This window comes from Pan paniscus, chromosome 15 (assembly GCF_029289425.2).
Source record: "Pan paniscus chromosome 15, NHGRI_mPanPan1-v2.0_pri, whole genome shotgun sequence".
Classification (NCBI taxonomy): domain Eukaryota; kingdom Metazoa; phylum Chordata; class Mammalia; order Primates; family Hominidae; genus Pan; species Pan paniscus.
The window spans coordinates 79,786,788-79,801,969 of NC_073264.2; the positions used below are offsets into that span (position 1 = coordinate 79,786,788).

General features: G+C 40.8%; 1 protein-coding gene and 1 long non-coding RNA gene across 33 annotated transcripts in view; one reads left to right on the forward strand and one right to left on the reverse strand.

Annotated features, from left to right (window-relative positions):
- NRXN3 (neurexin 3) overlaps positions 1–15,182 on the forward strand; it is a 1,742,415-nt gene that overhangs the window by 573,582 nt on the left and 1,153,651 nt on the right. For all 32 annotated transcript variants that reach the window (XR_008620931.2, XR_008620932.2, XR_008620933.2 and 29 more), the window contains one exon: positions 14,389–14,827. Coding sequence is in view for 29 of the 32 variants with exons in the window: in XM_055097889.2 (XP_054953864.1) it covers positions 14,389–14,827 (439 nt within the window). In the remaining 3 variants the exon portion in view is untranslated. The remainder of the gene's footprint in view (positions 1–14,388; positions 14,828–15,182) is intronic.
- Positions 8,788–15,133, reverse strand: LOC134728908 (uncharacterized). Its single transcript, XR_010109770.1, has 3 exons — positions 13,954–15,133; positions 10,005–10,082; positions 8,788–9,022 (listed from the first exon to the last, which is right to left on the reverse strand). It is a non-coding gene; the product is annotated as an uncharacterized LOC134728908 (long non-coding RNA).

A 15,182-nucleotide genomic window follows, 5' to 3' on the forward strand; every position in this document is an offset into this window, starting at 1 on the left:
AGGATGCAAGCCTTGTTCTGGTGTTTGTTATTGCAAGTCAAAGTCTATCAGGAGCTGAGGAATGAGCAGCAGTGGGAGGGTGTATTAATTTCCTGTGGTTGCTGTAACAAATTATCACAAATTTGGTAGCTTAAAAACAGTAATTTATTTTCTCATAATTCTGGAGGTCATAAGTCAGTTTCACTGGGCTAAAATAAAGGTGTTAACAGGGCTGCATGTCCTCTTAAATGTCAAGGAGAGAATCTGTTGCTTGACTCTTCCCATTTCTGATAGCTGCCCATATTCCTTGGCTTGTGGCCCTTAATCTCTACCTCCATATTCACATCATTTCTCTGTCTGTATGTGTGATCTTCCTTTGCCTTCATCTTATAAGGATTCAAGTGCTTGCATTTAGGGTCCACCTGGAGAATACAGGATAGTCTCATCTCAAGATCCCTAACTTAATCACATCTGCAAAGACTCCTTTCCAAATAAAATAATATTTACAGGTTCCGCGGATTAGGATATATCTTTGGGGAACATTATTCAGCCTACTACACAGATACCTTTCTCTTTTTGTAGATTCAAAGTGCTTGATCTTCTAAGAACATTGTTTGCTTACAGACATACTTCAGGAGTAAATGACTTCCAAACTGATGGTCCATTGAAAAAAAGCCTGGGGCTGCTGTCAGGAAAGGTCTAATTTAGGTCAGCCTAATGCCACTGAACAGATGTATATGGCAACATTCCCAACTCCCATTAGGAAAATAAGCCATTAATTAATACTTATTGAGGAGCTGATAAGTAACTGGAAGAGCTGGTCTGAGTTCTGGACAAGGAATCAGTGACAGTCAGTTTCCACTGTCTGGCTGTTGTGGGTAGATTGTGGTCCATCTCTGTAGGATAAGGTGTGCACAGTTGGCTTGGCACTCGCTCTTCTGTGTCCAGCAGTAGCTCTTGCCATCTGTCTTATCAAGAGAATAAAAATGGGTCTAAGTTGTCACTGGGAGATTACTGAGTATCAGTGGACACTATGAGCTTGAGTGGGCCACCCCATGCAAGGTTAGAGTAGGGACTTCACCAATGTTTGAATTAGGGAACTTCAGTACCTAAAATTGGGATGCAGATGTTTCTTGACTCCTTCATGTCTTTTCCACCTCTTTCATGTAATCTAAGGGGGATATGGACCTTGGAGGAGTCTTCCTCAAGGCTTTGGCAGGTGCTCCTAAACATGCTTCATCCATGCCTACTTGAGTGTAATCTGCTATCTTAAGCCACAGGCAGGAGAGATCAATTTTTCTAGTAACTTCTTTTATAATCCAGCTAGCTGAAGAAGTGTGATCAAAGAATCTTAAAAGTGTGATCTTGAAGAATCTTAGTTTCTCTTCTGTTGTAGAGAGAGGATAGTAATAGTTGCTAAGCCTATAGGCTCTGAAGCCAGACTTATCTCTATTTCCATGCTGGCTCCACTACTTAATAGCTGTGTGAGCTTAGGTAGATAATAAAATCTCAGATTCCCAGTTTTCTCAATTGTAAAATGAGGATAATAGTAACCAATATATGGAAGGTGCCAGGAGATATTCTAAGCATGTTACATGTATTTAACCTTCTTATTCTCACATCGACCCTATGAGGTAAATGTACTATTGTTATCCTACTTCAAAGATGGGAAAACTGAGGTAGAGAGAGATTAAGTAACCTGTCTAGATCACACAGTAACAAGTCGCAGAACAAGAATTTCAACTCAGAGTATATGCTTCAACTCAGAATATACTTCAACTCAGCATATTTGCTGTTAACTATATTTTATGCTGCTTCTCGTGCCTCAGGTTGTGAGGATCAAATAGGGTGGCCATCTATTCCAGGTCACCTTGGAAAGTTCTGGGTAATATCTCCTGTCCAGGTGAATTTTTAATAGTGCCCCCTTCTTTTATTCTCAAAGGTATTGTCACATCTTGGTTTGAATATATTTCACACTTGGATTAAATAGTCCTTACATGTGAAACACTAAGAATGATTACCAACCCATAGGAAGCTCTCTGTTAATATTAGCTATCGCTGTTTCTACTACTGCCATCACCGCCACTGTCACCATCACCCACATTCATCCCAAGTCTGGGACCCTTAGGGTTAGGGGATTAACCCAAGTTCTGCAAAGGCATATCATGGGAGCCACTGTTCCCAGTTCCCACACCCGTAGCAGACATTGCTCATTGATCACAGTACAACAGTCTTCCTTACTTAGTGTCATAGACAACCATTCGTGATAGATCACGTTTGAGATGTGAAATTAAAATTATTTATCACACCTAGTTTTGTTTAATCTCAGAATACAAAATCCCAGTGTATGGAGAATCTGAATTTAGTCTGAGCTTGTGGTTTTATATGAAAACTTATTTGATTCCTAGAAGTGATAATGAATTTGGGACCTCTTTAGGCATCCTATGTCCCTTTTCTCCAATATTTCTTTCTACCTATTTCTCTATTATTTCTACCTCTTCCTTTATATAAAATAAAAGAAATTTAATTCATCAGTTTCCTATTCTCTGCCTATAATTTTATATGTTATAATAAAAGACTATTGAAATACTACCAAAGTGGACACAATGTAAATAAGGCAACGGAGTGAGTCATCATAGGAATTACAGTTGGCACCCAAGATCAAAGGCTTAGAAAATCTATCTTTAAATGTGCTTTTTGTAACTGGTAGTGAAATTCATTTCAGGTTGATTTTGCGTGGCATAAGGGACATCTAGTGGTGATCTAGGTCTCTGCAGATTTACTAAAGGTAATGCAAACTCATAGGTATAAGTATTAGGGCCTATATACCATCACCTTGAAAGGGAGTCCCAAGAAAGGAGGGGACCTTTTGTTGCATGACTACTTTTAAGCTAGCAAAGTGTAAAGAAATCTTTTTTGGAAAAAAATTAATTCGAGTCCCAGCATTTCTGTCTATATTATTGTCAGTTTGAACCCAACTCTTATTTGCTGCCTCCTGTACCAGGTTGGAAATCATTCTGTTATCAGCTACCTGCCAACCTGGCATATTCTTCCTATCACTTTCCCCACCTCTTTTGCTCATTGCAGAGGGGCTCTCTGGAGCACTTTGAAAAGCCACCTGATTAAAGCCTTCATTAGGCTAGAAGCAGAAGTGCTTCACAGGCCAGGCAAGAAATACTTTGTAATTGCTTCTGATGGGCAGATCTCCTTTGGAGGTTGCTGAGCCATCAGGAAGCCGTACAGCACTGGTCCACGTGTATTTTGTATAAATTAGTGGACTTGACATTATAAGAGGTTGCCCCTATACGCAGTTATCTTCTTAGCCCCAGAGTTCTCCTGGAACTTACCCATTGTCCTGCGCCTCTTTGTAGAACCCGTCTTACGCATGGTTCTGAACTAACTGCTTCTGTCACCTGGATTGCTTACAATACCTGCTTGCCTCATGTGCTACTATTGTTTCCAACCAACTGTGTTAGACTTCTTAAAGGTTCTGTTTCATTGAATGCTTTTACAGTATTTTCTATGACTCTTTTGTCTTTGAGCCTCTCAGATTAGCTTTTTCTACAAAAGCTGTTTGGTATGCCTATTGTCATCTATTTTCTTTCGGAGTAGCTGCTAACAGCCAGAAGCTGCTAGTTATGGCCAAAGGCCTCATTGTTGGAGAGTCGTTCTTGCTCTTTGACTCTAGGTAGAGAGGACGAAGGCTCTGAGGTACTGTCTCAAAACATTCATGTGTTTTCTATGACAAGTCAAAGCTACATTGTCATGTTAGAGGTGTCCAGTAGCCCCTTAGCATGCCTCAGAGTGGGAGGTAGTGTTGGCACCGAACTTTGTCAGCCAGTCTCTTAGAGGATGTTACTGGAGTTTGTGATTGAGCTTTTACTTCTTCTGTTAGTGTTCTGCTGAGACATATACACTAATGATAGCTGCCACTCTGGGGTGCAGAACTTTCCATATAGATTGCCTTAAAAATAAAAGCAAATTTTCTACGCATACATGCCGGGGAAAACTCTACTAAATATTCAGTGGTTCCAAGAAATGCCTTTTAACCATTTGTAATACTTTAGCTTTCTACATTTTCATCTCATTACTTATTTTCAGGCAGAATAGATACAGAGGCTTCTTTCTGCATTACAGTCTTCACAGACTTAAAGGCATCAGGAAGTAGCCCTTGTGATTTTCCTTGCTATTCTTCTTCCCATTTTTCCACCTCCTCCTGTAAGCACATACTTTGTGTCAGGCATTGAGAGATACAGAGAGAAAAGGCATAGGTTTCTCCCCTTGAGAGGCTCCTGGTCTACTGGAAGAAACAGACAATTCCAGTACAATGTGATAGATACAATGATAGCAGTTAGAACATGAAGCCATGGGGGCGGAGAGGAAGAAATCAGCTGTGGGTGGGAGTGGAGTGGGTAGAAATATTGAAGAAGGTTTCTAAAAAGAGGTGATGCCTAAACTGTGCCTCAAGTGGTGAATAGTAGTTATCCAGGTAGAGAATCCAGGCAAGATTTATCCCTGGAATGATAAATTGGAGGACCTGCTGAACTTTTGTCAAGGCTGGTAACAATGAAGTGAGGACTAGATCAGGAAGAGGTTTTTATATAATGCTTCAAAGTTTGCATTTAATTCTGAAGTTGATAAAGAACCATCGAACAATTTTAAGCAGAGAATGACATGTTATTCCCAGACATGTTAATAGTGAGACGATTAGAGTCATTTCTAGTCCTCGGAATAAAAATAACAGTAGTTTCCTAGTGGTTCAGCAAGGTATGTTTTAAATTTTGTCATCTTTTTAATCAAACTGCTTAAGGCTTCCTTTCTACTCCAATAGTTACCTTTTTCCCCTAATTGCATAATGTATATATTTTTAGAGCTTTTCATAATCAGGTACCACCTATTCACCTCATCTTAATTCCTCTGCTTTGTGACATGTAACTTTTACTCTACTGGAGTTGGTGCCCTTATCAAATATTCTAAGACAGAAGGAAATGTAGGCATTCTCTGGGTAGGTTTGTTTAGTGCCTAAGAAAATGCAGGAAATGAGAGTGTGTATTTATTGAGCTTCTACTATGTGCCACACACTTTGCTAAATACAGGGAATGCATTGATTATCACATCAGAAACACACAACCCATGTGTTTATGACGCTTAGTTTAGAGGATCGAAACAGTGCCATCCCTAGCAACCAGAGGGCACAGAACTACAGTTTCAATCAAGTTTATGGTCATAGGTCCTTGTACATTAATTGACATGACAAATATATCTCACTCCAATTTTGAGATGAAAAAATATTCCCCCCTTAAGTGCCCTTCAACTTTCTCTGTGCATGTTTTTGGCAGCAATTATGTCTCATGGTCTATCCTCCATGGTCTAGAGCTAAAGATACAGTGGTTATTTAGTACATTTACATGGGCTTTTGTTTCTAATATTCTAATATAGCTAATCAATTCATATTAACTTGGCTTTTGCGTTAGAGGATAAGAAAGGTGGAGAATAGGTTCATCTCAATTTCTGGCTCTCAGTGACTGGTAGTTAACCTCCTGGAGCACTACCTTGAGAGGATTCTGAGGCTTCATCTGGGTTGAGTGGAAGTAGAATAGAAATATGTCTATTGATGATGAATGCCATCTGCTGGGAAAGGAGGGTAGAGGCACATATTTGCCAACATGGCTCTAAGAAATGGGAGAGCTGCTATCCAGTTGTGTCTGAAAAGATTGACTGGCAGCTAGAAACTTTTAAAACTACCCATTGACTAGTTCTATCTCGGAGAACTACACCCCCTACTTGCCAGTTCATGTCTTATGTCTCTGCCTGGGTCTGTCTATGTCAAGTTCTTATTTGTTAACTTAGTAGAATCTTAGTGGACTCTGTGAAAATGATAAAGCTTGAAAGAGCAAGCCTGTGATAGACTGTGATAGACTGAGCCTTTATAGTATCCTTAATGCTCTAGAAACTTGATTGACTGGAAACTTTTTCTTTTTCTTTTTTTTTGAGATGGAGTCTCACTCTGTCACCCAGGCTGGAATGCAGTGGCACAATCTCTGCCACCCGGGTTCAAGTGATTCTCCTGCTTCAGCCTCCCGAGTAGCTGGGATTACAGGCACCCACCACCATGCCTGGCTAATTTTTGTACTTTTAGTAGAGACGGGGTTTCACTATCTTGGCCAGCCTGGTCTTGAACTCCTGACCTTTTTATCCACCTGCCTCGGCCTCCCAAAGTGTTGGGATTACAGGCGTGAGCCACTGCGCCCGGCCTGGAAACTTTTTCTATAAGATACACAAATACATTGCAGCCTGTTCCTGATCAGCCATTTAAGTGGAATAAAAGTCCTAAGAAAGTTCTTCTTGAGAAGAATAAAATTGAGACCTCCACTCTGAACAGGCATGGAGCATTCAATAAGGCAAAGGGTCAGAAATCTTGCTTAACTTCTTACTGTTCACATCTGTAACTGGGCATAAACCTATAGGATCATTTTCCCTTCACAAAGAATCCATCAAGTAAATACTTGTTAAAGCCTACGCTTAACTTGAGCACCGGTAGTAATGACTCGCATTATCAGTGGGGCTCTTGGGCTTGCACTCATGGCTCTGTGATTTATGAGGGCAGAAAAACTGACTGGCTTACAGCTGTCTCTCTTTTTCTGGCTGGCCTGCCTGCATGCCTAGATAACTGAATGGCTTTTTTCAGAATGAGGTATGGTCTAAGGATTTTGCTACTTCAATGTCAGTTTCCTGGATCTTTTCTTCTACTCCAGCTTGCCATATGTCCCTTTTATATTTTCTTGGCCACTCTCTTACAAATAGGGCCATAGATCAGAGATGGTGGCCCCATCTGGTGAAATCTAGCTTTCAGATACGCTTTGTTTGACCCATAGAGTGTTGGATCACATAGAATTTTTAAAAATTAATTAACTGTCGACATTGTACTATTGATTTCAACTTTATCTGGAGTCTTTTTAACTTTTATTTTGAGCTCTAGAACTTGGACATTTTCTGGCTCCTGCCTTGCAAGTCTGAACCTCAGTTCCAGTTTTCTATTTTTGGTGCTTAGTTTTTTGTCTTTGGCAGATCCTGACCACTGTTAACAAAATATAAAGCATGAAAATGGTGGCATCCATGCGATGCAGCAGTTGGGACTATGAGCCCCAGGTTGGATGTCAGCTGTATCTCAGCAGGTGGAGTTAGTTTACTGATCCCTGTTAGCAAGACCAGAGATGCAGATGTGACTCTGGTCATGCCAGATATTAGGTTTTTCAGACTTTGGGATCTAAGAGGACCATCTGCTGCCACATTTGTGCTTGGACTTCACTGTTAGAGTTTGATCAGTGGCATCCTGTGATGAAAAATGATGTTCATGAATATGAATCTAAATCTGAGCAAGTGTTTGGTGTGTGTGCATCTCATAAATGTCACATTAGGCAATTAAGTATATACAATTTATAAATAAGTGTATGTAATTTATAAATACATATATGAAGTTCATAAATAAATAATATATAACTTATAAATAAATATATAAAGTTATGATTTTATAGTTTATTAAATCCAGAGTTTTTCTTTTGTTGTAGCCCTGCCTCTTAGGCTTGACAATTGGCTTAGAAGTTATCTTCTAGAGAGAATCTTTCTTTTTCTTTTCTTTTCTTTTTTTTTTTTTTTGAGATGGAGTCTCACTCTGTCACCCAGGCTGGAGTGCAGTGGTGCGATATCAGCTCACTGCAACCTCCACCTCCGGAGTTCAAGTGATTCTCCCACTGCAGGATCCCGAGTAGCTGGGATTACAGGCATACCGCACCATACCTGCTAATTTCTGTATTTTTAGTAGAGATGGGGTTTCACCATGTTGGCCATGCTGGTCTTGAACTCCTGGCCTCAAGTGATCCACCTGACTTGGCCTCCCAAAGTTCTGGGATTACAGGCGAAAGCCCCTTTGCCCAGCCTGAATCTTTCCTTCTTAATGACTCCATGCTATACTGTCTGTTGATTTATTCTGGCTTTTCTCAGTAAATAACAAAATTAATAGTGATCGCCATCACTTATTGAGTGCTTATCAAGGGTCAGAAACTATGTGAAGTACTTTTATATGTGGGACCATCATCTCCTTTATTTCTTACAGTCCTATGTGGTAAGATATTATCTACATTCTACAGTAGAAGAACATAGGCTGAGACAAGTTAAATATCGTGACCAATGTAACACAGTTGGTAAGGTGTCCAAACCCTGGTTAGGGTGTCTCCAAAGGCCATAATCATGACCATGGCACTATACTGCTACTTCAATCTAACATCTAATTTAATAAAGATATGAACATTTGTTAAGCACCTATATAGTTAGGAGCAATTTCAGATGTTAAAAGGTGTAATTCATATTTCTTGCTCATAAGGTGTTCGAAATCTATTGAAAAGACAAGACTTGTGCTGTACAAAGATAACAAAGTTGAGAGAGTTTTAAGTGATGAGTGAGTGGAGTGGACAGTTTAGAGGAGGGAGAAATCACAGCAGGCCCAAGTCATCAGCTGCCTGAGGGAGAGAAGGGAAGTGGGGCAGAGACAGTGGGATGTGTGATTCCGTGGAGACCCCAGAAGCAAGATTCTTTCACAACACTTCTTAGTCATTCTTTTACCCTGAGTAGGAACGTTATGCAAGAATAAGATTAGCCCAGAAGTTTTATCTAGAAGCTGTATCATCCTGGAAGCTGAAGAGAAAAAGTTCATTTCATTATTATCTATTGTCAAAGGATTAAATTTGGAAGGGAGATAAGTATATATTTATTTTTTTGCTTGTTGTGAGTAAATGACTTTGCAGTTAGGTATACAGTTGAAAAGCTTTATTGAGATTTGTCGTCAACTCTGCTCCACTCATGGTACCCCAATACTGGCTTCTCCACCATTCCATTTCTCCAACTTCAGAAAATGTCCACAGCATCCTTACTTTCCAACATTCTCCACTGATGTGGAGTGGATCATTGGTGCTCAGGCCTCAAGTCACAAACCTGTGAGTGACATGGTCTTATCCGCCGACCTGGTGTTTTTTATTGAAGTTGTCCTCTATGCAGATAGTTTAAAAACAAGAGAAAAGAAAGACCAGGTGGTAAACCTCCTATTCCTTGTCAGGAGAAATAGTGCCAAGAAGCCATCTGGGCACTCCAGGGCACATGCCCACATCCCCTCATTCTTTCTAGTTCCCTTGCTGGAGTGCATAGAGATGGGGCATTTACAACAGAACACGTGGAAACACATTCTCAGAAAGTTGAGAACAGAGTGGCCTGGGATAAGATGGCAGAGGGAGAGAAGAAAATACTTCTCTGAATGGGGACTATCTCTAATTCTTAGTTTATTCTCATGCATCTGCCTTCTAACTCAAATACCTTGGAAGAATTTGAAGTAATAAGTGCATCATGCAGGGTTAGAATACTCTCTCTTTTTCCAATCAAGTGGGTTGGGCAAGAGGGCAGACAGCTTCCTCATTGGTAGGTAATAAAAGGATTCTGATTTATCAGATTGTGGGATCACCAAGTACCAGAGTAGCCAGGGAAATTCTCAAATGGATTTGAAAATCCTAGGGAAGGGGCACCATTTAGAGAGGCTGGAGAGAAGAGAAAGGCACTGCAGCCTAGGAAACCCAGTGAACAAGAATGCAGAAGCAATAACACCTGGGTTCATACAGAAACCTTTGAGGTGACCCCTAAGCGGGGAGGTATAGACATCCATTAGAAATGGATTGTGCAGGAGGGGAAGGCCTTTGCACATCAAGATGGACTTGGGTGTGGTTTTTGTGCGTGACTAAGGGGTTTCTGCTTTGTGTGTAGGCATGGGGTACAGGAGGGCTAGAAATTGCCCTCTCTGGAGCATATCCTTACCCCAGTGCAGTCAGAGAGATAAGGGCTCAAGTCCTGTTTATGCATTTAATAGCCTACATGATCTTGGGCAAGTATGTATCCCTGCTGAACTCCATGTCTGTAAAATGGGGCTAATGCTACCTATTTCATTTGCTTATGGTGTATGATATAAAACAGTGTTTGCAAAGTACCTGGCACATGGTAGGCTCTTTTCTTATATTGTTCCGGCTCTCAGCTTGCTTTACTCCTGGTATTGCTCCTGTGTGTCTCTGTATTAAAGATCATGGAGGAATATAATTATATTTTTTTCCTGAGAGACTTTGTCTTAACTCTGAGATTCTGTCCTCAGCTGTTTTACTGTCTGGTCTCTTAAGCATGAGTCACATGTCCAAACAGCAGTCTTTACAAGCCCATGGGTGGGATAGTAAGACCAGCTTGTCACTGTTTGTGACTCTGCTTCTGTACCTCCCAGTCTGTGTGACATCTTCCCCCATGGGGAGCCGTTTCTACTTTGTCTTTAATTGCTCCTCGCCGAGGCGACTTGTCAGCCAAGGCTGCTTTCTGTCACTTGATGCCACATCTCTTCCTAGTTCAGCCAGCCATTTGGGGACATTCATTTAGTTGACAGTCTGATTTTACAGAGAACATTGTACCAGACAATAATTTGCCTTGTAAGGGGGTCCAGCAGGGTTTCCTGCCTCCATGCTGACCCAGGGTGCCAGTACACTTCTGCGTGGCTGTGGCTGTGGTTCTGCACAGAGCAGGTGGGGAAGGTGAAGATATTAACAATGGAGAGTCCCAGTTGAGCATCACTGGGCTACAAGTCCCTTGCCCTCCTGTCCTTTTCCTCTTGGTAGATAAACCTTCACAGAACCTCAATTCAGGACCCTATCCATTTCCAACAGAACCCCAACACCATGGGAGATGAAGATATAGGATTATTTCTTCCTAGGTTTGTGTGCCGGTTTAGAATTGTCTGTGTCCTACTATGTCTAACATCCCACTTGATCTTGACAACAGCCCTGTGAGGTGGGAAAGAGGGACAGTTTGTAGAACAGATATCAAGGCTCTTACCTTTGGAATAAATAAAATGGGACTCAGAAGGGTTATTCAGCTGTCAGTGAGAATGGTGTTGGCTTTTTATTCACGACAGTGAAAACTCCATATAAATAGACAGGTAATTTCAGGGCCATGGAGTAGATAGAGCACTCATCTTCAAAGAGCCTTTGAGAGAAGTCTGGTTATCTCTGTCTGGCCAGTTTCTGGCCCTTGCTTCTCTTACCTATCTCTTCAGAAATCTTCATTCCGGCTATTCACCTTCTCTCCCAGTCTCACTTAGGTACCCTTCTCACAGAAGAGTTCCTCTTCACTGCTCTTGTATCTTGTTAAAAGGCTTTTTTTTTCCTCCTTTTTATTCTGTCCCCAGCCTCCTGTAGGAATGCCCGATCTCTCTTTCTATTTATTGTTCCATGGAGCCAAGCCTCCTTCTGTCCCTTTGGGATGACCTATTGTTATACATTAATAATTAACCTTTACTAGGAACTCTAGTCACAGGCATTTAACCCAAATGCAGAAAAAGCCAAAGTTTATTTATGACAAAGAGCTCTCACATGCTGAGGTATAATAGTGAAGGTTAGAAAGGAGAAGCTGACACTCATTAAACTTTTATGATTTCTTTTCTGGTTTACTCACTTGAGTGATTGCCTGAGGATCCTGCAATATTTCCCTTTGCACATGGTCAGCCCAGTTTAGCTAAAATGAAAAATTCAGCTTTTGAATTGTGAAGTTGAGCATGCATGACTTTCCATGTAATTTTAAAGATAAGCCTCACAGGTGCTGCTAGTGGGGCCTGGTTCTGAGCATATGGACCCTGGGGCCCAAATGCCTAGGTTCAAGTCCTGCTCTGCCACTTATCAGCTGTGTGCCTGTGGGCTGGTTCCCTAACTGCTCTCTGTGTCTGTTTCTGCATCTGTAAAATAAGGGAATGATTACAGGTATCTCAAATGGGTGTTGTCTGTATCTAATGGGATGGAGAGGTGTTAAATCCTTACCATGGTGCCTGGTGGTAGGTGCTTAATAAGTGTTAGTATCATTATTTTCAATGTTATTGACTATGGTTAGGTCCGTGGTCAAGGTTACATAATAGTGAGTCATTTTCAATGCTTCGTCATAGTTATATATCACTCTTGTAATATCCATTAGAATGCAAACAGCTTTGCTTGATTGTCTCCTGGTGATGAGAGATGGGAACTAATTCTACATTTAGATATTGGGGATTATATGATATGTGCTGGAGTGACCCATCCAATTAACTTTGTCTCACGGATATGGACAGATGAGGCTTATTTTAGAAATTAGCCATTGTTGTTTTGGAGATGATAATGCAACCTTTTCAGGGCTGTGGAAATAGCGAAATGAGATTAACAATAACCCTCCAAATAGCTGCGACTTTTGTGCCCTTATGATATTGCATTCCTAAGTGCTTCACATGTTTTAAATCATTTTATTATTACAAAATAAATAGTTTGTTTATTCCTATGTTCCCAATTTCAGGAGAGGAAACAGACTCAGAAAATTTACTTTGCCAAAGTCACATAGCTTGTAAGTAGTAAATGTGGAATTCAAACCTAAATCTGGGTCCTGACTTAGAATTTGAATAAGGTAATATAAAGAAAATAGGAAAATAGTTGGGATGCTCAATACTCAGATCCTTGTCTATTTCCCTTCCATTGTTTTCTGCTTATTAAGTTTTTATGGATACGACATTGCTCAGAGATCAGAGCGCCAAAAACCATCCCAGGGTACTATATCAAATTTCAGTTCACATAAGAGTAAAACTTTTTTGAAATTCTAATTTCATGGAGAAAGATTAATTTCTGCTTTTAGATGGATTATACCTGGTTTAGAAAGTCATAACAGATTTTTTTCCCATAGGTTATTGGGGTTCAGGTGGTGTTTGGTTACATGAATAAGTTCTTAAGTGGTTATTTGTGAGATTTTGGTGCACTCAGCACCCAAGCAGTATACACTGCACCCTATTTGTAGTCTTTTATTCCTCACCCTCATCACACCCTTCCCCTCAAGTCCCCAAAGTCCATGTATCATTCTTATGCCTTTGCGTCTTCATAGCTTAGCTCCCACATATCAGTGAGAACATACAATGTTCGGTTTTCCATTCCTGAGTTACATCACTTAGAATAATAGTTTCCAGTCTTATCCAGGTCACTGCAAATGCCATTAATTCATTCCTTTTTATGGCTGAGTAGTATTCATATATATATATCACATTTTCTTGATCCACTTGTTGATTGATGAACGTTTGGGTTGGTTCCACAATTTTGCAATTGGAAATTGTGCTGCTATACACATGCCTGTGCAAGTATCTTTTTCGTATAATGACTTCTTTTCCTCTGGGTAGATACCCAGTAGTGGGATTGCTGGATCAAATGGTAGTTCTACTTTTAGTTCTTTAAGGAATCTCCACACTGTTTTCCATAGTGGCTGTTAGACAGTCATAATAGATTTTTTTAACTGCCATCCTCACGTTCTCCACCTACCTACCCACTCTGCAGGACAGTGGCCATGGCTTTGCAGAAGTGTACACTAACCTTGGGTAGGGCATGGAGGCAGAAAGCTCTGCTGGACCCCCTTGCAAGGTGAATTAGTATCTGGTTCAGTATTCTTTGTAAAATCAGACTCTCAACTAAATCAATGTCCTTGACTGACTGACTGAAATAGGGCTTCAGGATGTCTCATTCTACCACTGTACAGAGGGCACATGCAATGTGCAAAAAATAAAAACAAAAACAGACCTCTGTCCCCACCAGCTTTTAACACTTATTCTTTTCTTTCAAGTAATACATCCACATGGTTGAAAAAAAGTCTAACACTGTAAGAGGGCACAGTGAAAAGTAAGTCACCCTCCCACTCCAGAATATTAATCCCGCAAATATACTCCCCAATGACAATTTTATAGTTCCAAAGAGACTTTATGCTTACTGGAGCATATATACATATAATGCCCCCACGCCCCCACACTTTTACACAATGATAACATAATGCATCCTCTATCCTGTTCCTTGACAATTTCACTTAACAATGTGACCTGGAGAGCTTCCACATCAAAACCAAAAGCAATACCTTGTTTGCAAGGCCTGCCTAATATTCCATTATAACGCTGTGCCATCTGCTATTGATGGTCATTTAGGTTGTTTCTGGTGTTTTACTAAGGGTGCTTCAGTAAATCACTTTGTATGAAGTATGTGAATCCATGCAACTCGATCTCTCTTGATTTTTATTTGCAAGCTTATGTTGTATAACTTTCTGACAACACAAGAAATTGGCCAGGAGACAAAAGAAATTCTGTAGAAATATAGAGGCTTTTTTGGAGCTTGTGTGCACATCAGATGTTTCTTCAGATACTTTTTTGGTTCCTGTGTCTCATTGTTTCTTATGTTGTTTTGGACTATGTCCTGAAGCCTCTTCTTGGGTCATTTTTCCAGGTGCCCAGTGAGTGATGGATGGATACTGTTTGCAAGATTGATTCACATGGCACTTTTGTTTGGCTTTTGACAGGTTGTTTATAAGAATAATGACATCCGTCTGGAGCTGTCTCGCCTGGCCCGGATTGCGGACACCAAGATGAAAATCTATGGCGAAGTTGTGTTTAAGTGTGAGAATGTGGCCACACTGGACCCCATCAACTTTGAGACCCCAGAGGCTTACATCAGCTTGCCCAAGTGGAACACTAAACGTATGGGCTCCATCTCCTTTGACTTCCGCACCACAGAGCCCAATGGCCTGATCCTCTTCACTCATGGAAAGCCCCAAGAGAGGAAGGATGCTCGGAGCCAGAAGAATACAAAAGTAGACTTCTTTGCCGTGGAACTCCTCGATGGCAACCTGTACTTGCTGCTTGACATGGGCTCTGGCACCATCAAAGTGAAAGCCACTCAGAAGAAAGCCAATGATGGGGAATGGTACCATGTGGACATTCAGCGAGATGGCAGATCAGGTAGGAAGAGGCAGGATGTGTGACTGAGACTAGACGAAAGCTGTAGCTTCTCAGTTTGTTTTTTGGCTTTATGTTTCTTAATTTTCACCCTTGCATGCTTGTTGATTCTTTTGCTACTCTCTTTAATGGCTGTTGTAAAATTATGTTTCTGAAAAGATACCTGTCTCATAGATGGCTCACATTCTCCGCTTATCTCTCTTGTCACTCACTGCGCAATTGTCTCAGTGATAGCTCTACGATCCTGGAGCTAAGGATGGTTTTACAAGTAGCATTTCCACTGCTACCAGAGCAACTCTCATGTCACTGGTGTGATCCGCCCCCATTGCCCCATTCTTTGCTTCTCTTTTTCCTCAAC